At 45.3% G+C, this 21,974-nt stretch overlaps 1 protein-coding gene across 1 annotated transcript; it reads right to left on the minus strand.

The window, feature by feature from the left end:
• Positions 1-517: 517 nt before the first annotated feature.
• Positions 518-1,671, minus strand: LOC119353278. Its single transcript, XM_037619880.1, has 2 exons — positions 1,594-1,671; positions 518-1,135 (listed from the first exon to the last, which is right to left on the minus strand). Exon 2 carries the CDS (start codon positions 1,079-1,081, stop codon positions 518-520), a length of 564 nt encoding a protein of 187 aa, XP_037475777.1. The 5' UTR covers positions 1,082-1,135; positions 1,594-1,671.
• Between the last annotated feature and the right edge of the window lie 20,303 nt (positions 1,672-21,974).

Consider the following 21,974-nt stretch of genomic DNA (forward strand, 5'->3'; position numbering starts at 1 on the left):
AACCACCTTAATCTAACCATTAGGGTTTACGGTGGCTAGGGGTCGACGGAACCAACTTAACCTAACCAACATGGGCTTCCAATGCATGATATAACATAACCATATAATATTCCAGTGCTAACATAACCATCAAATAGTCTTCCAATGCTAACATAATCATCTAATATAAAAATATAAAACCTATTGCAAGAGAAATCATAACTTTTAGTCTACATCTCATGGCACAGAATATCTGATCCATCTTCCAATGCATGATATATCATCATTTCAAGTCTAGCCAACATAACACACAATACTTACTGGAGTTCAACATATTATAGGGTACACAGCAGGTCCATCACAAATACATAGTGGAGTTTGAGTTTAAATGCATAGTTCATCCTTTTCTCACAAAAGGATGAAAAGCATATCTACTACATACATACACAGACATAGTTCACAATTAGTAGATCCATACACTACACAACCATCATGCCCAAAAGGTCAGCATTACCCACTAGTCTCATATTCATTTTCTTCACTTCTCTAAGATGGCCTGGATCCCCTTGATCTTCTCCTTCAGCTTCTCATCTGCCTTCATCAGCTCAGCAATCTGAAGCTTCAACTCTAGCTTCTCTTGGGTGAGCTTCTCCTCAGACTTTGTGAGCTCTGCATTCTTCAACTCCAAGTTCATCTTATCTTCACTAAACAATTGCTTGTCTTTAATATGCTTCAACTTCAAGTTCTGGATGACTGTTGCTTGTGCTCTTGTCAGGTTCAGTAGCACTTCATAATTCTGCTTAAGCTTCTCAAACTCTGCATCTTTCTTTGCCATCTGTGCCTTCATATCAGCCAGCAGTTCACTTCTGCATTGCTGCTGATATGTAAGGTTATCCTGCAGATATCTGAAATCCACCACCCTGTCCTCCTGGAAGCTCATAAGTTCATGCACATCTTGGACTAACTTGTCATAGTTGGCCTCCAGCTTGTTCTTCTCTTCTGTCAGATGGTGGATAGTGAAAGAACTTTCAAGATTATCATTCACCCTAGCACTCTTGCTATCTTCAACCATGGCCCACAGCTTCAACAATGCATTTTGCATTGTTGGGGGCCACTGGTGATCAACCCATTCAACAAACCCACAATTCTGCCCTTCCTGCAAAAAGGCAAAAAGATAAAAAAAATAAACATGTTACTTCAGAAGCACAGGTAAATAACTAGTGCAAAGCAATAACACTGTACATTGGTAATAATAGCACCACTAAGCTACACTAGTAATTGAGATGTACCTACCCACTAAATAACAGCATGACAAATTACAGCACCACTCAGCTACAGCTTTGAACTAGATTTTGCTAATCGCTACAAAACAAGAGAGAGCAATCTCTAACTGCAAATTTGGTGAACTGCCAAAGCATATGCAGTACATACTATCCACCTAGATACTGTCAAACCAACAATAATATGACACTATCAACCTATATATGAATATGCCCTTAATAATCAGGCCTTGTACTCATGTTCACTCATGTTCAATATGGCACTGTCAAACCAACAATAATATGACACTATCAACCTATATATAATATCCCACTATCAGCATAGAATTCATACCGGCTCTGCACATGCTAGGAACCTTCTCCCTGTGTCTGTTCCTTCAAATGCGACAAGCCTCTCAGATGCCTTGCCGTGCTTCTCACATGGCGATATCGTTTCCAGCTCAAGCCCCTGGTAATCTGGATCTTCAACGCTGAAAGGGACCTGCCGAAGCTCGTACAATCAAAATGCCCAAATCAAAACCCAGCGAAATCAACCAAATCAAAAAGCCCCAAATCTGAAACCCTAACCCTAGACCTAGCTCAAGGAAAATCACCTGGTTAAGCCCGTCCGTGGATGAGGTCGAGTGCATGTACGGCAGGCTGGACGTGTCCTCACTGCTTTCGTCTTCGAAAACCATGGCGGGCGGCGGCGCTCCGCTCCGGCAAAGCTGCCGGCGGTGACGAGGGCGACGAGAGAGGAGCAAGGAGGGAGGCAGGAGCGAGGAGGAACAGAGTGGAGCACGGGCCGGTCCGGTTCGAGCCGGACCGCACCTATTGAGCGAGCGGGCGAGTGCCGATTCGCCAGCGTGGCATCTGACGCGCGGGCTCGGGCGGTCAGTTCCAGCGTCAATACGTACAAATACGAAGTTTAGCCCGATTTGCAACGGTTCGGTCCAAACGTGGTACTGACACGTAAAAATTTTCAAAACGAGTACCAATTCGCCACCACGGCCCCAATTGTGGTACTATCGTGTAATTAACTCCCTCGCACCGTACGGCCCCCTACACGCAGAACCTGAAATGTTCCCCTCCAGGATAGCTAGGTCTTGTCTCGTCGTCGCCATGCATGGATTTTGCGTGGTCCAGCCGTGGCGGCACGTCGCGCTCCGGACTCCGGCCACTTGCACACACACTGAGACATCGGCAAGTCGACGACGATTCGTCTCCTCTACGTGTCCGGCTGCCTTACTGACGTGATTTCTTTCTCTGTGGCGCGTTTTGTCGTGGTCCAGACGAGCTAGTCGGGGTGTCGACGGGGGGCGGCGGCGAGGCGGTGGTCGACGGCCGGAGGTGCTTCGCGGTGGCCCTGAGCACGTCGGCCGGGACGGTGCAGCTGCTGCTGGAGGACCAGACGCACTGCAAGGTCTGGAAGGCCGCCATCGAAGGCATGCTGTCCGATGCAAACCTCAAGCATGCGAAGTGATCGTTTTTTTTTCTCTTAGAAAAGCATGCAAAGTAATTTGTAGATTCTGCTTGGTGTACAATTTTTGTATGTGAGTACTAAAGATGCTAAGCTATATGTAAACATTATAAATATGATCAATAAAATGACTAGCTCTGTGGATTTGTTTAGTTGAGATTTGTTTAGTCTCCTGTGGCCTCAGGATCATGGACGCACAGTGGATCCCGGCCCTTGTCTGCCGGAGGGCTCTGTTTTTAAAGTCTTTTTGAGTTTTTTTAGGGTTTGTGTCCTGCTCAGAAAGGTCAGGCGACGGTGGCTCTGTGAAGATGGAATGAGGTTTTCCCCGTCTAGCCCCTATCCCAGTGGTGCTTCTAGCCACCGTCCCCGCGGTGCTTCTAGTATCGTCGGAGGTCGTATGAAGATTTGTCTACGGATCTCGTGGGAAGTCGTCGTTTTCTCTTCGGTGGATGCATGTGGATCCGGTCTGCGTTCGCATGTCTACAGGTTTAATCCTTCTAATCTACGCTTCTTTTCATCGACGGTGGTTGTTGTTCTGGTGCGTTGATCTTTTGATGTTTCCGACTGTCTACTACAACAAGGTTTGCCTAGCTTCGGTGAGGGAGGGGCGCCTTCGGCTCGCTGTAGTGCTTGTAGTCGTCGTTTGGTGGTCGGCGAAGCTAGATATGTAATTTTTACTTTTGATGTTCTTTGTACTACCTTAAAAATTGATGAATACATCAAAAAAAATTCTGTAAAAAAAGATATCCTAATTAAGGGCGTTACAGGAAATCATGAAAAAAAATACAATTCTTCTTGGTGTACAATTTTTTTCACGCGAGTGTTTGAAGCTGCTAAGGGCATCTCTAGCAAAGGCTAATCCCTCAAACTCTCTTCCTATCCCAACGAGTCAAATATTAAGGAAACTTTTACTCGGCTAGCAGATTCCCTATAGTTCGACCTCCCAAAAATTTTGGTTTGCCAATTCATCCAAACCTTTGGTCAAACAATTGAAACATAATCATCATATTTTCCAAGCAAACATAAACAATTCAAATACACCATATCTTAATTGAACTAGGGCATATAAAGTTCATCCAATCCATCAAACGCAGCCATAGTTTGTGCCAAAAGGCACCGAATGAACAAGTTCGTTCCAAAAGAACCACCAACACATGGTGGACTTAAAGTTGTCGTAGCATGGGCCTCATGCAATCCCATCATCCACATCGACACCATCATAGTCACTGCCTCCATCGCCAACACCACCATTCTTCTTGGTTTGCTTTGCAATTTTTCACCATCCAATCAGACATAAGGAGTGGATGGGTTCTCTACCAGCTCATCGTCATCAACAACATTAGTGTTGAGCGTTTGCATCTTCAATGATGTCTCATAGTTCCATCTTGTCCACTTTTCATGTCCATCAAGCTATGTGTAGCAATGATGCAAATAAAAGGCTGTAACGCCCCGAGACCGATGTGCCAGGTGTCCTCCAGTTATTCGCTGTTGTTGCCTTGTCATTGCTTGCGTGTCATGCATTGCATATCATGTTATCATGTGCATTTCATTTGCATACATGTTCGTCTCATGCATCCAAGCATTTTTTCCGTTGTCCGTTTTGCAATCCGCCGCTCCTATGTTACCCGGTGTCCCTTTCTACCTCTTTTCGTGTGCGGGTGTTAAACGTTTTCGGATTGGACCGAGACTTGTCATGCGGCCTTGGTTTACTACCGGTAGACCGCCTGTCAAGTTTCGTGCCATTTGGACTTCGTTTGATACTCCAACGGTTAACCGAGGGACCGAAAAGGCCTTGTGTGTGTTGCAGCCCAACACCCTTCTAAAGTGGCCCAAAACCCACAAAAACCCCCTCCATCATCTCGGTCGTTCAATCACGATCGTGTGGCCGAAAACCGCACCTCATTTGGACTCTCCTAACTCCCTCTACCTATAAATATGTGGCCTCCCCCGAAAATTCCGCGGTACAAACCCTAGATCTCTCTTCTCCGCGCCGCCGGACAAATTTCTCCTCGCCGGACATGTCCGCCTCCATCTCCGCAGCCAACCACAACACGCCACGTCGTCTCTTTGCGCCTCCCACCGCGCCGGGCCGCCCGAGCCCATCGGAGCCCGGCCGGTCTACCGCGCGCTCGTGCCTCCATCGCCGGTGGCCTTCGCCTCCTCGCCGGAGTACCCGCCTGCGCCGCCGTCGCCTTGCGGCCCCCGCCGCCTTTATCATCACCGCCGCCGACCCGTGCCGCCCTACCGGATCACCCCAGGCTCGGATATGATGCTAGGCGCCACATCGGACCCTGGCGCAGTCGCCGGAGTTCTCTCCCAACCTTGCCGACGTGCTAGCTCGCCGGAGCATCGTCTGTGCCCCGATCCTGCCGCCCACTGCCGGATCTGGCCGCCGGCAACCCATTTCCGACCTCGCCATCCTCTCCAGGTCCCGCCGCCGACACCTCCCCTCGCCGGTTTTCCTCCTGACGCCGCCGTGACCGCCCTGCTCGTGCGAGTGCACGAGGAGGAGGACGACCTCCCTCTGTGTGGGCTGCGGCAACCACCCGGCTCAGCTCCGTCTCTCTCCGGCCCAAGGCCACGCGGGTGAGAAGCCCTGCTACCCGCTGCCCTGAGCGTTGTATTTCTAAAACGCGCTCATTTGTTTTTTTTCGAAACGCCTAAGACCTTTTTCCATCTTATCACATTCCCATATTCATCGCATCATAAATCCCTCATCGTAGCTCCGATTTGCGCATGTAGCATATCAAAATGTTCGCCTCAACAAGTATATCATTTCATCTCATTGCATCATTTTCATTTGAGCTCATCTTGATGCCCGAAATGTCGTTGGAAAAGGGCTATGTGAGTAATTTGTCAGATCTGTTTCAGCAAATGGCATTTTGTCATTTTTACCATGATTAATGTGTGCATGCTATGATCCTGAGCTCTACATGTGTTTTGTTATATGCCATGCCATCTTTACAGAGGTGCTTGCCATGTATTTTTGTGATATTTTTGGTGACTAGCACAAGCATGCAAAGTAGCGTAATCGGTAATGCTGATTTCAGGGACTTAGAACTTCACTAAGTACTTGTTCTGTGTTTGTCGTTACGCCATATGTTCATGTTGTTTCCTAGTGATCCGTGCCTCTTTTGAGGATGATCAGTAAGGATGTTTTGTTAAAATTGTGGTGCTCTATTCATCCATTTCTTTTTTTGCAATTATGGAGCATCCTAACTTGAGTCAATCGAGATCTACTTTTGCTATAAAGTGAATCCTGGCAGATTGTCTTTGGTGCCTCAACTCTAAACCGTTTAACTGAACTATCACGTAGTTATCAAAACGTGTATGTCAGATGTTCGCAACAACCACAGACAACGTTCGAGGTTCAGCACACTGAGCGGTGCATTAAGGACATAAGCCTTCTATGAAGCAATGAGGACAATCCTCAGTTTACGGACCTAGTCCGCATAATTGCTACTATCAACTTTCAACTAATTTTTCTCTAGGAACATATCTAAACAGTAGAACTATAGCGTGAGCTACGACATAATTTGCAAAAACCTTTTGACTATGTTCAGGATAATTAAGTTCATCTTATGAACTCCCACTCAGATAGACATCCCTCTAGTCATCTAAGTGATTACATGGTCCGAGTCAAACTAGGCCGTGTCCGATCATCACGTGAGACGGACTAGTCATCATCGGTGAACATCTTCATGTTGATCGTATCTTCTATACGACTCATGTTCGACCTTTCGGTCTCCGTGTTCCGAGGCCATGTCTGTACATGCTAGGCTCGTCAAGTTAACCCTAAGTGTTTCGCGTGTGTAAATCTGTCTTACACCCATTGTATGTGAACGTTAGAATCTAACACCCGATCATCACGTGGTGCTTCGAAACACGAACTGTCGCAACGGTGCACAGTTAGGGGAGAACACTTCTTGAAATTGTTGTAAGGGATCATCTTATTTACTAACGTCGTTCTAAGCAAATAAGATGTATAAACATGATAAACATCACATGCAATCAAATAGTGACATGATATGGCCATCATCACTTTGCTCCTTTTGATCTCCATCTTCGGGGCTCCATGATCATCATCGTCACCGGCATGACACCATGATCTCCATCATCATGATCTCCATCATCGTGTCTTCATGAAGTTGCCTCGCCAACTATTACTTCTACTACTATGGCTAACGGTTAGCAATAAAGTAAAGTAATTACATGACGTTTAAGTTGACACGCAGGTCACAAATAAATAAAGACAACTCCTATGGCTCCTGCCGGTTGTCATACTCATCGACATGCAAGTCGTGATTCCTATTACAAGAACATGATCAATCTCATACATCACATATATCATTCATCACATCCTTTTTGCCCATATCACATCACATAGCATACCCTGCAAAAACAAGTTAGACGTCCTCTAATTGTTGTTTGCATGTTTTACGTGGCTGCTATGGGTTTCTAGCAAGAACGTTTCTTACCTACGCATGAACCACAACGTGATATGCCAATTGCTATTTACCCTTCATAAGGACCCTTTTCATCGAATCCGATCCGACTAAAGTGGGAGAGACAGACACCCGCCAGCCACCTTATGCAACTAGTGCATGTTTGTCGGTGGAACCGGTTCTCACGTAAGCGTACGTGTAAGGTTGGTCCGGGCCGCTTCATCCCACGATGCCGCCGAATCAAGATAAGACTAGTAACGGCAAGCATATTGAACAATATCGACGCCCACAACTACTTTGTGTTCTACTCGTGCAAAGAATCTACGCAATAGACCTAGCTCATGATGCCACTGTTGGGGAACGTAGCAGAAATTCAAAATTTTCCTACGCGTCACCAAGATCTATCTATGGAGAAACCAGCAACGAGTAGAAAGGAGAGTGCATCTACATACCCTTGTAGATCGCTAAGCGGAAGCGTTCAAGTGAACGGGGTTGATGGAGTCGTACTCGTCGTGATTCAGATCACCGATGATCCTAGTGCCGAACGGACGGCACCTCCGCGTTCAACACACGTACAGCTCGACGATGTCTCCCACGCCTTGATCCAACAAGGAGAGAGGGAGAGGTTGAGGAAGACTCCATCCAGCAGCAGCACAACGGCGTGGTGGTGATGGAGGAGCGTGGCAATCCTGCAGGGCTTCGCCAAGCACCTACGGGAGAGGAGGAGGTGTCACGGGAGGGAGGGAGGCGCCAAGGGCTCAGGTATGGATGCCCTCCCTCCCCTCCACTATATATAGGGGCAGGGGAGAGGGGGGAGGCGCAGCCTTTCCCCTTCCTCCAAGGAAGGGGTGCGGCTAAGAGGGGGGGAGGAGTCCATCCTCCCCAAGGCACCTCGGAGGTGCCTTCCCCCTTGAGGACTCTTCCCTCTAGGGTTCCCTAGGCGCATGGGCCTCTTGGGGCTGGTGCCCTTGGCCCATGTAGGCCAAGGCGCACCCCCTACAGCCCATGTGGCCCCCCGGGGCAGGTGGCCCCACCCGGTGGGCCCCCGGGACCCTTCCGGTGGTCCCGGTACAATACCGATGACCCCGAAACTTGTCCCGATGGCCGAAACAGGACTTCCTATATATAAATCTTTACCTCCGGACCATTCCGGAACTCCTCGTGACGTCCGGGATCTCATCCGGGACTCCGAACAACATTCGGTAACCACATACAAGCTTCCTTTATAACCCTAGCGTCATCGAACCTTAAGTGTGTAGACCCTACGGGTTCGGGAGACATGCAGACATGACCGGGATGTTCTCCGGTCAATAACCAACAGCGGGATCTGGATACCCATGTTGGCTCCCACATGTTCCACGATGATCTCATCGGATGAACCACGATGTCAAGGACTCAATCGATCCCGTATACAATTCCCTTTGTCTAGCGGTATGGTACTTGTCCGAGATTCGATCGTCGGTATACCGATACCTTGTTCAATCTCGTTACCGGCAAGTCTCTTTACTCGTTCCGTAACACATCATCCCGTGATCAACCCCTTGGTCACATTGTGCACATTATGATGATGTCCTACCGAGTGGGCCCAGAGATACCTCTCCGTTTACACGGAGTGACAAAATCCCAATCTCGATTCGTGCCAACCCAACAGACACTTTCAGAGGTACCCGTAGTGTACCTTTATAGCCACCCAGTTACGTTGTGACGTTTGGCACACCCAAAGCACTCCTACGGTATCCGGGAGTTGCACAATCTCATGGTCTAAGGAAATGATACTTGACATTAGAAAAGCTTTAGCATACGAACTACATGATCTTGTGCTAGGCTTAGGATTGGGTCTTGTCCATCACATCATTCTCCTAATGATGTGATCCCGTTATCAACGACATCCAATGTCCATGGTCAGGAAACCGTAACCATCTATTGATTAACGAGCTAGTCAACTAGAGGCTCACTAGGGACAGATTGTGGTCTATGTATTCACACGTGTATTACGATTTCCGGATAATACAGTTATAGCATGAATAAAAGACAATTATCATGAATAAGGAAATATAATAATAATACTTTTATTATTGCCTCTAGGGCATATTTCCAACAGTCTCCCACTTGCACTAGAGTCAATAATCTAGTTCACATCGATATGTGATTAACACTCAAGGTCACATCCCTATGTGACTAACACCTAAAGAGTTTTGGGTTTGATCATGTTGCTTGTGAGAGATGTTATAGTCAACGGGTCTGAATCTTTCAGATCCGTGTGTGCTTTACAAATCTCTATGTCATCTCCTAGATGCAGCTACCACGCTCTATTTGGAGCTATTCCAAATAACTGTTCTACTTGGAGCTATTCTAAATTGTTGCTCCGTTATACGTATCCTGTATCTCTACTCAGAGCTATCCGGATAGGTGTTAAGCTTGCATCGACGTAACCCTTTACGACGAACTCTTTTACCACCTCCATAATTGAGAAAATTCCTTAGTCCACTAGTTACTAAGGATAACTTTGACCGCTGTCCTGTGATCCATCGTTGGATCACTTTTGTACCCCTTGACTGACTCATGGCAAAGCACATTTCAGGTGCGGTACACAGCATAGCATATTGTAGAGCCTATGTCTTAAGCATAGGGGACGATCTTTGTTCCTTTCTCTCTATTCTGCCATGGTCGAGCTTTAAGTCTTAACTTCATACCTTACAACTCAGGCAAGAACTCCTTCTTTGACTGATCCATCTTGAACACCTTCAAGATCATGTCAAGGTATGTGCTCATTTGAAAGTACCATTAAGCGTTTTAATCTATCCTTATAGATCTTGATGCTTAATGCTCAAGCAGCTTAATCCAGGCTTTTCCATTGAAAAATACTTTCCAAATAACCCTTTATGCTTTCCAGAAATTCTACGTCATTTCTGATCATTAATATGTCAACAACATATACTCATCAGAAATTCTATAGTGCTCCCACTCACTTCTTTGGAAATACAAGTTTCTCATAAACTTTGTATACACCCAAAATCTTTGATCATCATCAAAGCATACATTCCAACTCCGAGATGCTCACTCCAGTCCTCAGAAGGATTGCTGGAGCTTTGCATACTTATTAGCATATTTCAGGATAGACAAAACCTTCCGGTTGTATCACATACAACCTTTCCTCAAGAATCGTCGAGGAAACAATGTTTTGACATCCTATCTGCAAGATTTCATAAATAATGCAGTAATTGCTAATATAATTCCAACAGACTCTTAGCATCGCTACGAGTGAGAAAGTCTCACCATAGTCAACTCCTTGAACTTGTCGAAAAACATCTTAACGACAAGTCGAGCTTTCTCAATGGTGACACTTACCATCATTGTCTGTCTTCCTTTCAAAATCCATATGTACCTAACAGCCTTACGACCATCAAGTAGTTCTTCCAAAGTCTACACTTTGTTTTCATACATGGATCCTCTCTCGGGTTTTATGGCCTTGAGCCATTTATCGGAATCCGGGCCCACCATCGCTTCTCCATAGCTCGTAGGTTCATTGTTGTCTAGCAACATGACTTCCAAGACAGGATTACGTACCACTCTGAAGTAGTACGCATCCTTGTCATCCCACGAGGTTTGGTAGTGACTCGATCCGAAGTTTCATGATCACTATCATAAGCTTCCACTTCAGTTGGTGTACGTGCCACAGGAACAACTTCCTGTGCCCTGCTACACACTTGTTGAAGTGACGGTTCAATAATCTCATCAAGTCTCCACCATCCTCCCACTCAACTTTTCGAGAGAAACCTTTCCTCGAAAAAGGACCCGATTCAAGAAACAATCCCTATTGCTTTCGGATCTGAATTAGGAGGTATACTCAACTGTTTTGGGTGTTCTATGAAGATGCATTTTATCTGCTTTGGGTTCGAGCTTATCAACCTGAAACCTTTTCACATAAGCGTCGCAGCCCGAAACTTTCAAGAAACGGCAACTTAGGTTTCTCCAAACCATAGTTCATACGGTGTCGTCTCAACGAAATTATGTGGTGCCCTATTTAAAGTGAATGTGGTTGTCTCTAATGCCTAACCCATGAACGATAGTGGTAACTCGATAAGAGACATCATGGTATGCACCATATCCAATAGGGTGCAACTATGACATTTGGACACACCATCACACTATGGTGTTCCAGGCTGTATCAGTTGTGAAACAATTTCCACAATGTCTTAATTCTGTGCCAAACTCGTGATTCAGATATTCATCTCTATGATCATATCATAGATCTTTTATCCTCTTGTCACGACGATCTTTCAACTTCACACTGAAATTACTTGAACCTTTCAATAATTCAGACTCGTGATTCATCAAGTAAATATACTCAACATCTACTCGAATCATCTGTGAAGTAAGAACATAACGATGTTCACTGCATGCCTCAGCACTCATTGGACTGCACACATCAAAATGTGTTACTTCCAACAAGTTGCTATCTTGTTCCATCTTACTGAAAACGAGGCTTTTCAGTCATCTAGCCCATGTGGTATGATTTGCATGTCCCAAGTGATTCAAAATCAAGTGAGTCAAAACGGTCCATTTGCATGGAGTTTCTTCATGCATATACACCAATAGACATGGTTCGCATGTCTCAAACTTTTCAAAAACGAGTGAGCCCAAAGATCCATCAATATGGAGCTTCTTCATGCGTTTTATACCGATATGACTTACGTGGCAGTGCCACAAGTAGGTGGTACTATCATTACTATCTTTTGGCATGAACATGTGTATCACTACGATCGAGATTTAATAAACCATTCATTTTAGGTGTAAGACCATTGAAGGTATTATTCAAATAAACAGAGTAACCATTATTCTCCTTAAATGAATAACCGTATTGCGATAGACGTAATCCAATCATGTCTATGCTCAACGCAAACACCAAATAACAATTATTTAGGTTTAACACCAATCTCTTTGGTAGAGGGAGCGTGCGATGCTTGATCATATCAAGCTTGGAAAAACTTCCAACACATATCGTCAGCTCACCTTTAGCTAGTCTCCGTTTATTCCGTAGCCTTTTGTTTCGAGTTACTAACACTTAGCAACCGAATCGGTATCTAATACCCTGGTGCTACTAGGAGTACTAGCAAAGTACACATTAACACAATGTATATCCAATATACTTCTATCGACCTTGCCAGCCTTCTTATCTACCAGGTATCTAGGGTAATTCTGCTCTAGTGATTGTTCCCCTTATTACAGAAGCACTTAGTCTCGGGTTCGGGTTTTACCTTGGGTTTCTTCACTAGAGCAGCAGCTGATTTGCCGTTTCATGAAGTATCCCTTCTTGCCCTTGCCCTTCTTGAAACTAGTGGTTTCACCAACCATCAACAATTGATGCTCCTTCTTGATTTCTACTTTCGCGGTGTCAAACATCGCGAATACCTCAAGGATCATCATATCTATCCCTGATATGTTATAGTTCATCACGAAGCTCTAACAGCTTGGTGGCAATGACTTTGGAGAACCATCACTGTCTTATCTGGAAGATCAACTCCCACTCGATTCAAATGATTGTTGTACTCAGACAATCTGAGCACAAGCTCAACAATTGAGCTTTTCTCCTTAGTTTGCAGGTTAAGAAAGTCATCGGAGGTCTTATACCTCTTGACATGGGCACGAGCCTGAAATCCCAATTTCAGCCCTCAAAACATCTCATATGTTTCGCGATGTTTCAAAAACGTCTTTGGTGCCTCAACTCTAAACCGTTTAACTGAACTATCACGTAGTTATCAAAACGTGTATGTCAGATGTTCGCAACAACCACAGACAACGTTCGAGGTTCAGCACACTGAGCAGTGCATTAAGGACATAAGCCTTCTATGAAGCAATGAGGACAATCCTCAGTTTACGGACCTAGTCCGCATAATTGCTACTATCAACTTTCAACTAATTTGTCTCTAGGAACATATCTAAACAGTAGAACTATAGCGTGAGCTACGACATAATTTGCAAAAACCTTTTGACTATGTTCAGGATAATTAAGTTCATCTTATGAACTCCCACTCAGATAGACATCCCTCTAGTCATCTAAGTGATTACATGATCCGAGTCAAACTAGGCCGTGTCCGATCATCACGTGAGACGGACTAGTCATCATCGGAGAACATCTTCATGTTGATCGTATCTTTTATACGACTCATGTTCGACCTTTCGGTCTCCGTGTTCCGAGGCCATGTATGTACATGCTAGGCTCGTCAAGTTAACCCTAAGTGTTTCGCGTGTGTAAATCTGTCTTACACCCGTTGTATGTGAACGTTAGAATCTAACACCCGATCATCACGTGGTGCTTCGAAACACGAACTGTCGCAATGGTGCACAGTTAGGGGAGAACACTTCTTGAAATTGTTGTAAGGGATCATCTTATTTACTACCGTCGTTCTAAGCAAATAAGATGTATAAACATGATAAACATCACATGCAATCAAATAGTGACATGATATGGCCATCATCACTTTGCTCCTTTTGATCTCCATCTTCGGGGCTCCATGATCATCATCGTCACCGGCATGACACCATGATCTCCATCATCATGATCTCCATCATCGTGTCTTCATGAAGTTGCCTCGCCAACTATTACTTCTACTACTATGGCTAACGGTTAGCAATAAAGTAAAGTAATTACATGACGTTTAAGTTGACACGCAGGTCACAAATAAATAAAGACAACTCCTATGGCTCCTGCCGGTTGTCATACTCATCGACATGCAAGTCGTGATTCCTATTACAAGAACATGATCAATCTCATACATCACATATATTATTCATCACATCCTTTTTTGGCCATATCACATCACATAGCATACCCTGCAAAAACAAGTTAGACGTCCTCTAATTGTTGTTTGCATGTTTTACGTGGCTGCTATGGGTTTCTAGCAAGAACGTTTCTTACCTACGCATGAACCACAACGTGATATGCCAATTGCTATTTACCCTTCATAAGGACCCTTTTCATCGAATCCGATCCGACTAAAGTGGGAGAGACAGACACCCGCCAGCCACCTTATGCAACTAGTGCATGTTTGTCGGTGGAACCGGTCTCACGTAAGCGTACGTGTAAGGTTGGTCCGGGCCGCTTCATCCCACGATGCCGCCGAATCAAGATAAGACTAGTAACGGCAAGCATATTGAACAATATCGACGCCCACAACTACTTTGTGTTCTACTCGTGCAAAGAATCTACGCAATAGACCTAGCTCATGATGCCACTGTTGGGGAACGTAGCAGAAATTCAAAATTTTCCTACGTGTCACCAAGATCTATCTATGGAGAAACCAGCAACGAGTAGAAAGAGAGTGCATCTACATACCCTTGTAGATCGCTAAGCGGAAGCGTTCAAGTGAACGGGGTTGATGGAGTCGTACTCGTCGTGATTCAGATCACCAATGATCCTAGTGCCGAACGGACGGCACCTCCGCCTTCAACACACGTACAGCTCGACGATGTCTCCCACGCCTTGATCCAGCAAGGAGAGAGGGAGAGGTTGAGGAAGACTCCATCCAGCAGCAGCACAACGGCGTGGTGGTGATGGAGGAGCGTGGCAATCCTGCAGGGCTTCGCCAAGCACCTACGGGAGAGGAGGAGGTGTCACGGGAGGGAGGGAGGCGCCAAGGGCTCAGGTATGGATGCCCTCCCTCCCCTCCACTATATATAGGGGCAGGGGAGAGGGGGGAGGCGCAGCCTTGCCCCTTCCTCCAAGGAAGGGGTGCGGCTAAGAGGGGGGGAGGAGTCCATCCTCCCCAAGGCACCTCGGAGGTGCCTTCCCCCTTGAGGACTCTTCCCTCTAGGGTTCCCTAGGCGCATGGGCCTCTTGGGGCTGGTGCCCTTGGCCCATGTAGGCCAAGGCACACCCCCTACAGCCCATGTGGCCCCCCGGGGCAGGTGGCCCCACCCGGTGGGCCCCCGGGACCCTTCCGGTGGTCCCGGTACAATACCGATGACCCCGAAACTTGTCCCGATGGCCGAAACAGGACTTCCTATATATAAATCTTTACCTCCGGACCATTCCGGAACTCCTCATGACGTCCGGGATCTCATCCGGGACTCCGGACAGCATTCGGTAACCACATACAAGCTTCCTTTATAACCCGAGCGTCATCGAACCTTAAGTGTGTAGACCCTACGGGTTCGGGAGACATGCAGACATGACCGAGATGTTCTCCGGTCAATAACCAACAGCGGGATCTGGATACCCATGTTGGCTCCCACATGTTCCACGATGATCTCATCGGATGAACCACGATGTCAAGGACTCAATCGATCCCGTATACAATTCCCTTTGTCTAGCGGTATGGTACTTGTCCGAGATTCGATCGTCGGTATACCGATACCTTGTTCAATCTCGTTACCGGCAAGTCTCTTTACTCGTTCCGTAACACATCATCCCGTGATCAACCCCTTGGTCACATTGTGCACATTATGATGATGTCCTACCGAGTGGGCCCAGAGATACCTCTCCGTTTACACGGAGTGACAAAATCCCAATCTCGATTCGTGCCAACCCAACAGACACTTTCAGAGATACCCGTAGTGTACCTTTATAGCCACCCAGTTACGTTGTGACGTTTGGCACACCCAAAGCACTCCTACGGTATCCGGGAGTTGCACAATCTCATGGTCTAAGGAAATCATACTTGACATTAGAAAAGCTTTAGCATACGAACTACATGATCTTGTGCTAGGCTTAGGATTGGGTCTTGTCCATCACATCATTCTCCTAATGATGTGATCCCGTTATCAACGACATCCAATGTCCATGGTCAGGAAACCGTAACCATCTATTGATTAACGAGCTAGTCAACTAGAGGCTCACTAGGGACAGATTCTGGTCTATGTATTCACACGTGTATTACGATTTCCGGATAATACAGTTATAGCATTAATAAAAGACAATTATCATGAATAAGGAAATATAATAATAATACTTTTATTATTGCCTCTAGGGCATATTTCCAACACTTATAGCGTTGTTAGTTGCAGGTGAAGATTGGAGCTTGTTCCATGTTGGAACATGGATATTTTGTTGGGATATCACAATATCTCTTATTTAATTAATACATCTATATACTTGGTAAAGGGTGGAAGGCTCGGCCTTATGCCTGGTGTTTTGTTCCACTCTTGTCGCCCTAGTTTCCGTCATATCGGTGTTATGTTCCCGGATTTTGCGTTCCTTACGCGGTTGGGTTATAATGGGAACCCCTTGACAGTTCGCTTTGAATAAAACTCCTCCATCAAGGCCCAACCTTGGTTTTACCATTCGCCATCTAGCCGTTTTCCCTTAGGAGTCGCGCATCCCGAGGATCATCTTTATTTTAAACCCCCGGGCCAGTGCTTGTCTAAGTGTTGGTCTAACCCAGAGCACCGTGCGGGGCCGTCCCTTGGCAACTTGGGTTACGTTGGCTCCCGTACGCTTAGCTTATCCGGTGTGCCCTGAGAACGAGATATGTGCAGCTCCTATTGGGATGTCGGCGCATCGGGTGGTCTTGCTGGACTTGTTTTACCATTGTCGAGGATGTCTTGTAACCGGGATTCCGAGCCTGATCGGGTCTTCCCGCTAGAAGGAATATCCTTCGTTAACCGTGAGAGCTTGTGATGGGCTAAGTTGGGACACCCCTGCAGGGTTTTGAACTTTCGAAAGTCGTGCCCGCGATTATGGGCAGATGGGAATTTGTGAATGTCCGGTTGTAGAAAATCTGAAGTTGATCTTAATTAAAATACATCAACCGTGTGTATAACCGTGATGGTCTCTTCTCGGCGGAGTCCGGGAAGTGAACACGGTGTTGGAGTAATGCTTGACGTAGGTTGTTCTAGGATCACTTCTTGATCATTAGTTGTTCGACCGTGCTTTTGCCTTCTCTTCTCGCTCTCTTTTGCGATTATGTTTAGCCACCATATATGCTAGTCGCTGGCTGTAGCTCCACCTCATACCTTTTACCCTTCCTATAAGTTTAAATAGTCTTGATCGCGAGGGTGTGAGATTGCTGTGTCCCTGTGGCTCACAGATACTTCCAAAACCAGTTTGCAGATGCCTTTGAACCGTGCAGATGACGCAACCAAGCTCAAGGAGGAGCTCGATGAAGATCTTGTCCTTTGTGTTGTTTCGTTCTAGTTGATCAGTAGTGGAGCCCAGTTTGGTCGATCAGGGATCTGTGTAGCATTTGGGGTAGTCTTCTTTTATTTTGGTTCCATAGTCGGATCTTGAGTGTATCTGGATGATGTAATGCTTTATTCATGTATGGTGTGAAGTGGCGATTGTAAGCCATCTATGTATCTCTGTCCCTTATGTATTATATGGGTTGTGTGAAGATTACCTCACTTGCGACATTGCTTTCAATGCGGTTATGCCTCTAAGTCGTGCTTCGACACGTGGGAGATATAGCCGCATCGAGGGCGTTACAAGTTGGTAATCAGAGACCTTAGGAGCCCCCTGCTTGATCGAATAGTTGGCATTGTTGAGTCTAGAAAAATGTTTTGAGTCATTTAGGATTATATATATCGGAGAGTTTAGGAATTCTTTTTACTCCCCAGTCCCTTCATCGCTCTGGTGAGGCATCCTGACGTAGAGTTTTGACTCTTCTCTTCTCAAATTTCACTAAAAAAAATTAGGATCACGCGGGTATCTTGGAATCATTCCGATGGTTTTGTGACAAGAACATTGTTTTTGGTGCCTCCTGTCATTTAGGGGTTGTGGCAGTGTCCTGGGGAGTTGAGCTCCGAGGTGTTGTCGTCACAATTTTATCGTTGCAGTTCTGGAATACCTGAGTTTAGTTTTGCCGACATCGAAAATCTCTTTTATGCAGTTGTTGGTGAGATAACCTCGACGCCACCTAGTACTGGGGCGGGAGTTCGGGAGTATTGCCATAACTCGTATAACGGATGCTTTTAGAAGGTTGAGGTAGACGGTTTCCGAAGGTTTCTTGGTTATGTGTTGAAGGATGGATACAGCTGGATGTAGGATTTGCTAGTTTTGAGTGAGATATTATGCTTCCCCTGTATCCCCAACACATGATTGCATAACCGGAAAGTTTCGGGAGTTTATAAGTGGGAATTCAAGTAGCTCTTAGGATATCTTTCCAAAAGATGTATGATATGAAATTGGGGTTCGACGTCTAGTGGTCCGCTATCCACAGTTGGTTTTACAGTGGTCTCGTTGTGTCTTAAAGAGTCCTTGGCTATGCCGACTGGGGGACGCTTCGTATGTCATGTGCACTGCCTTGTACATGATGGTGCTGTACGATCGAGCCCGTGTAGGCCCCACCACAAAAACTTTGGACGAAATCTCTATCATATGTTTGTTCCGACTTATTTTGCAAGCCAATCCTTTGTTTTTGTTTTGAGTTGTGGTATTCGAGTTGCTTCAATGTCAAGTGTTGATTCCATGCCTTTTTCCAAGTGGTGTTCTCATATTCCAATGTGAATACTAATCCTTCTCGATCATCGAGTTTGTCATTTCAGTTTCTTTTCACTGGCGTGTTTCTCTTCAAGTGGATCTGATCATTTTAACATCGCAAGATCACCTCTCGGTTTTCTCAACGGTGTTTGTTTCATCCGTCTCCAAGTTGCCTTTGTTTTTCCGCCCACCCACCATTTTTCTTCAAGGACTAAGATTTCTTAAAAAAACTATCCATCTTATTCATGTGAAGCCTCTTCTTTCTTTTTAATCAATGTTCTTACCCGGTGATGCTCATGAAGATTTTAACGGAGTTTCTAGTTCACCATTATTCATTCTTTTTTCTTCTCCGGTGGAACCAAGTCAAGCTTTGTGGATCATATCCTTTTTTTCTCGTTTCAAATACCTTTTCTTACCGGTGCACCTCTTTATCATTCACCTCTCGCTATTCATTTGTTCCGGAGTGCTCAAGATATCTCGAAGATTCGTGTTTCCACTCTGCATTCATTCAAGATCCTTTGAGGTTGTTATCTCATTCAAGTCATTTAATTCAACCGGTGCAACCTCTCTTTCAAATCATTCAACGGTGTTTTCTTTTGAGTGGGCCCTAACCCACAGGTCTTTTCCCAGGATCTTACCTGACTCTTCTTATTTTCCCAGAGCTATCCTCAAATTTCTTTTCGAAGTTTGACGTAAGAATGATTTATCATCAGTCAAATGTCTTTCTCCAAGATCTTCCAAATTCTTTTCATCATTGGTTCAACTTTTCTATTCTTCTTTATTCCGGAGTGTCTCAACAATTCACGGTGGTGTTTCTCGTTGTCTTTCTCATCATTTGAAGACCGAAGAAGAGCCTTACCTCCATATCTTATCCGTTCTCTCAGAGATTCGTGGTTCTAATTCGAGGCCATCCTCTCTTTATTGTTTTCAATTATCAAAATTCTTTTCACCCATCTAGAGCAACTCAGGAGTCTTTTCAGTTTGTGCCTCTGAAGGCCATCATTTCGGATCATTCATTTCAGTTTTCAGCTCACTTTCTCCAAATCTTGCCGGTGCATCATTTAAGTATTTTCTCTATTAAGTTCGCGATCTATTCGTTCTCATGTATCAAATCCTCTCAAGTATCTTTGTTCTTTTTATAATTCTTCCCGGTGTTTCTTTATTTTCTCTTCGTTCATTTTAAATTCTTACAGTGGTTCGTTCAAGACTTCTCGGCATTCGTTATCATATCATTTATTCGTTGTTTTCAATCCTTCTGGTGGTTCATTGAAGACCTTCCTAAAGTTTGAGCTATATTTATATTTAATCCTTCCGACGAGAATAAGTGGTATGCCGAATCCGCTGCTTGTCATCAATTTAAAAAGATGAAGGATACGCATAACGTAATTCTTATTTTTGTTTCATCGAGTGAACTCAATTTCCTATTCCGGAGGCTCATCAAATTCTCGTCTTCATTTGTTTCATCTTTCTTTTCCGGAGCTCAAAGTTATTTCAATTATCATTCCAAAGATCCATCAAATCATTGCAAGGATTCACCTTGTGTTTTTCTACTCCTCTTTCCTTCCGTTCGATCATCCTTTTGTTTAACGGAGTTCTTCATGAAGGTTCTACATGATGGTTCATCAAGGATTTAAATTCCTTCTCGAAGTGCTCATCAAGATTCTTTTCAGAGGAGCTCAAGCATCCTTCTTCTTGCTATCCGGAGTGCAATTCTTTCTACCATATTATTGGAGGTGGTATTATGTCATTCTTGATAATTTGAGTTCATGTTTTCATGATTCACATGTTGTCAAGAATGAGATATTTTAAATCCATCAATCTCGTCATTGGAGTTATCTTGGGTTATATTTCACCTAAAGCCTTCCCTAAGGATTGTTGCTACTTACGGTGCTCATATATGATCCAAGTTCTTCATCTACCCTCCCGGCGAAATAAGCTTTCTCGTCTCCTCGTTCATACCAATCAAATTCTTCTTCCCGTGAGTGACAGGTTATCACCTCATAATTTTGAGATGTATTCCATAAGACCATATCAAGCTTATTCTTTTCGTTGTTGGTTTTTTCCAACAACTCCGTTCGACCCTTCTCCTAAAGATGCCTCTTCAAACTCTTTTGTGGCAGAAGTTGGCATTTTCTTCTCCATTCTCCTATCTCAATTATCTTTCTTCTATTCTTTTGTTCCGGGGGCATTGTGATGTTGCTCTCTTCTACCCATCTTCTTGTTTTGTCATGATAGTGTTCTTTTCTTTGCTGATCCATTCAACCGGAGTGTCGTGTTTTCTTTCGAGCTCTCTCATCTTATCAAATTTTGCATCCCTTCTCAACCGGAGTGCTGTCCAAATTATATCATTCTTATTCCTTCTCTATCTCGTTTTAACCGGAGTGTTGTGACCTTTTTGCTCAAGTTCTTTTCGCCTTATCAAGTCTTTCATCTCTTTTCAACCGAAGTGCTACCCGAATCGGCTCTTTCTTTTCCTCTTTCTTAACGGAGTGTCTTCAACTTCGTTCCTCTCCGTTTATTCTATTCTCGGAAATGGCTTAACCTTTTCAAGGTCCTTTGTTTCACTCGTTTGTCAAAGAAGCAACTTAGCTTACCTCTTCTCTTTCTCCTCCGTTTGTCCCTCCGGTGCCATTCTAGATCTCGGGACGAGATCCTCTCATAGTGGTGGAGTGTTGTAACGCCCCGAGACCGATGTGCCAGGTGTCCTCCAGTTATTCGCTATTGTTGCCTTGTCATTGCTTGCGTGTCATGCATTGCATATCATGTCATCATGTGCATTTCATTTGCATACATGTTCGTCTCATGCATCCGAGCATTTTTCCCGTTGTCCGTTTTGCAATCCAGCGCTCCTATGTCACTCGGTGTCCCTTTCTACCTCTTTTCGTGTGCAGGTGTTAAACATTTTCGGATTGGACCGAGACTTGTCATGCGGCCTTGGTTTACTACCGGTAGACCGCCTGTCAAGTTTCGTGCCATTTGGACTTCGTTTGATACTCCAACGGTTAACCGAGGGACCGAAAAGGCCTCATGTGTGTTGCAGCCCAACACCCTTCCAAAGTGGCCCAAAACCCACCAAAAACCCCTCCATCATCTCGTCCTTCGATCATGATTGCGTGGCCGAAAACCGCACCTCATTTAGACTCTCCTAGCTCCCTCTACCTATAAATATGTGGCCTCCCCCGAAAATTCCACGGTACAAACCCTAGATCTCTCTTCTCCGCGCCGCCAGACAAATTTCTCCTCGCCGGACATGTCCGCCTCCATCTCCGCAACCAACCACAACACACCACGTCGTCTCTCTGCGCCTCCCACCGCGCCGGCCCGCCCGAGCCCATCGGAGCCCAGCCGGTCTCCCGCGCGCTCGTGCCTCCATCGCCGGTGGCCTCCGCCTCCTC

Source organism: Triticum dicoccoides, chromosome 1A (genome assembly GCF_002162155.2).
Source record: "Triticum dicoccoides isolate Atlit2015 ecotype Zavitan chromosome 1A, WEW_v2.0, whole genome shotgun sequence".
Taxonomy (NCBI): Eukaryota; Viridiplantae; Streptophyta; class Magnoliopsida; order Poales; family Poaceae; genus Triticum; species Triticum dicoccoides.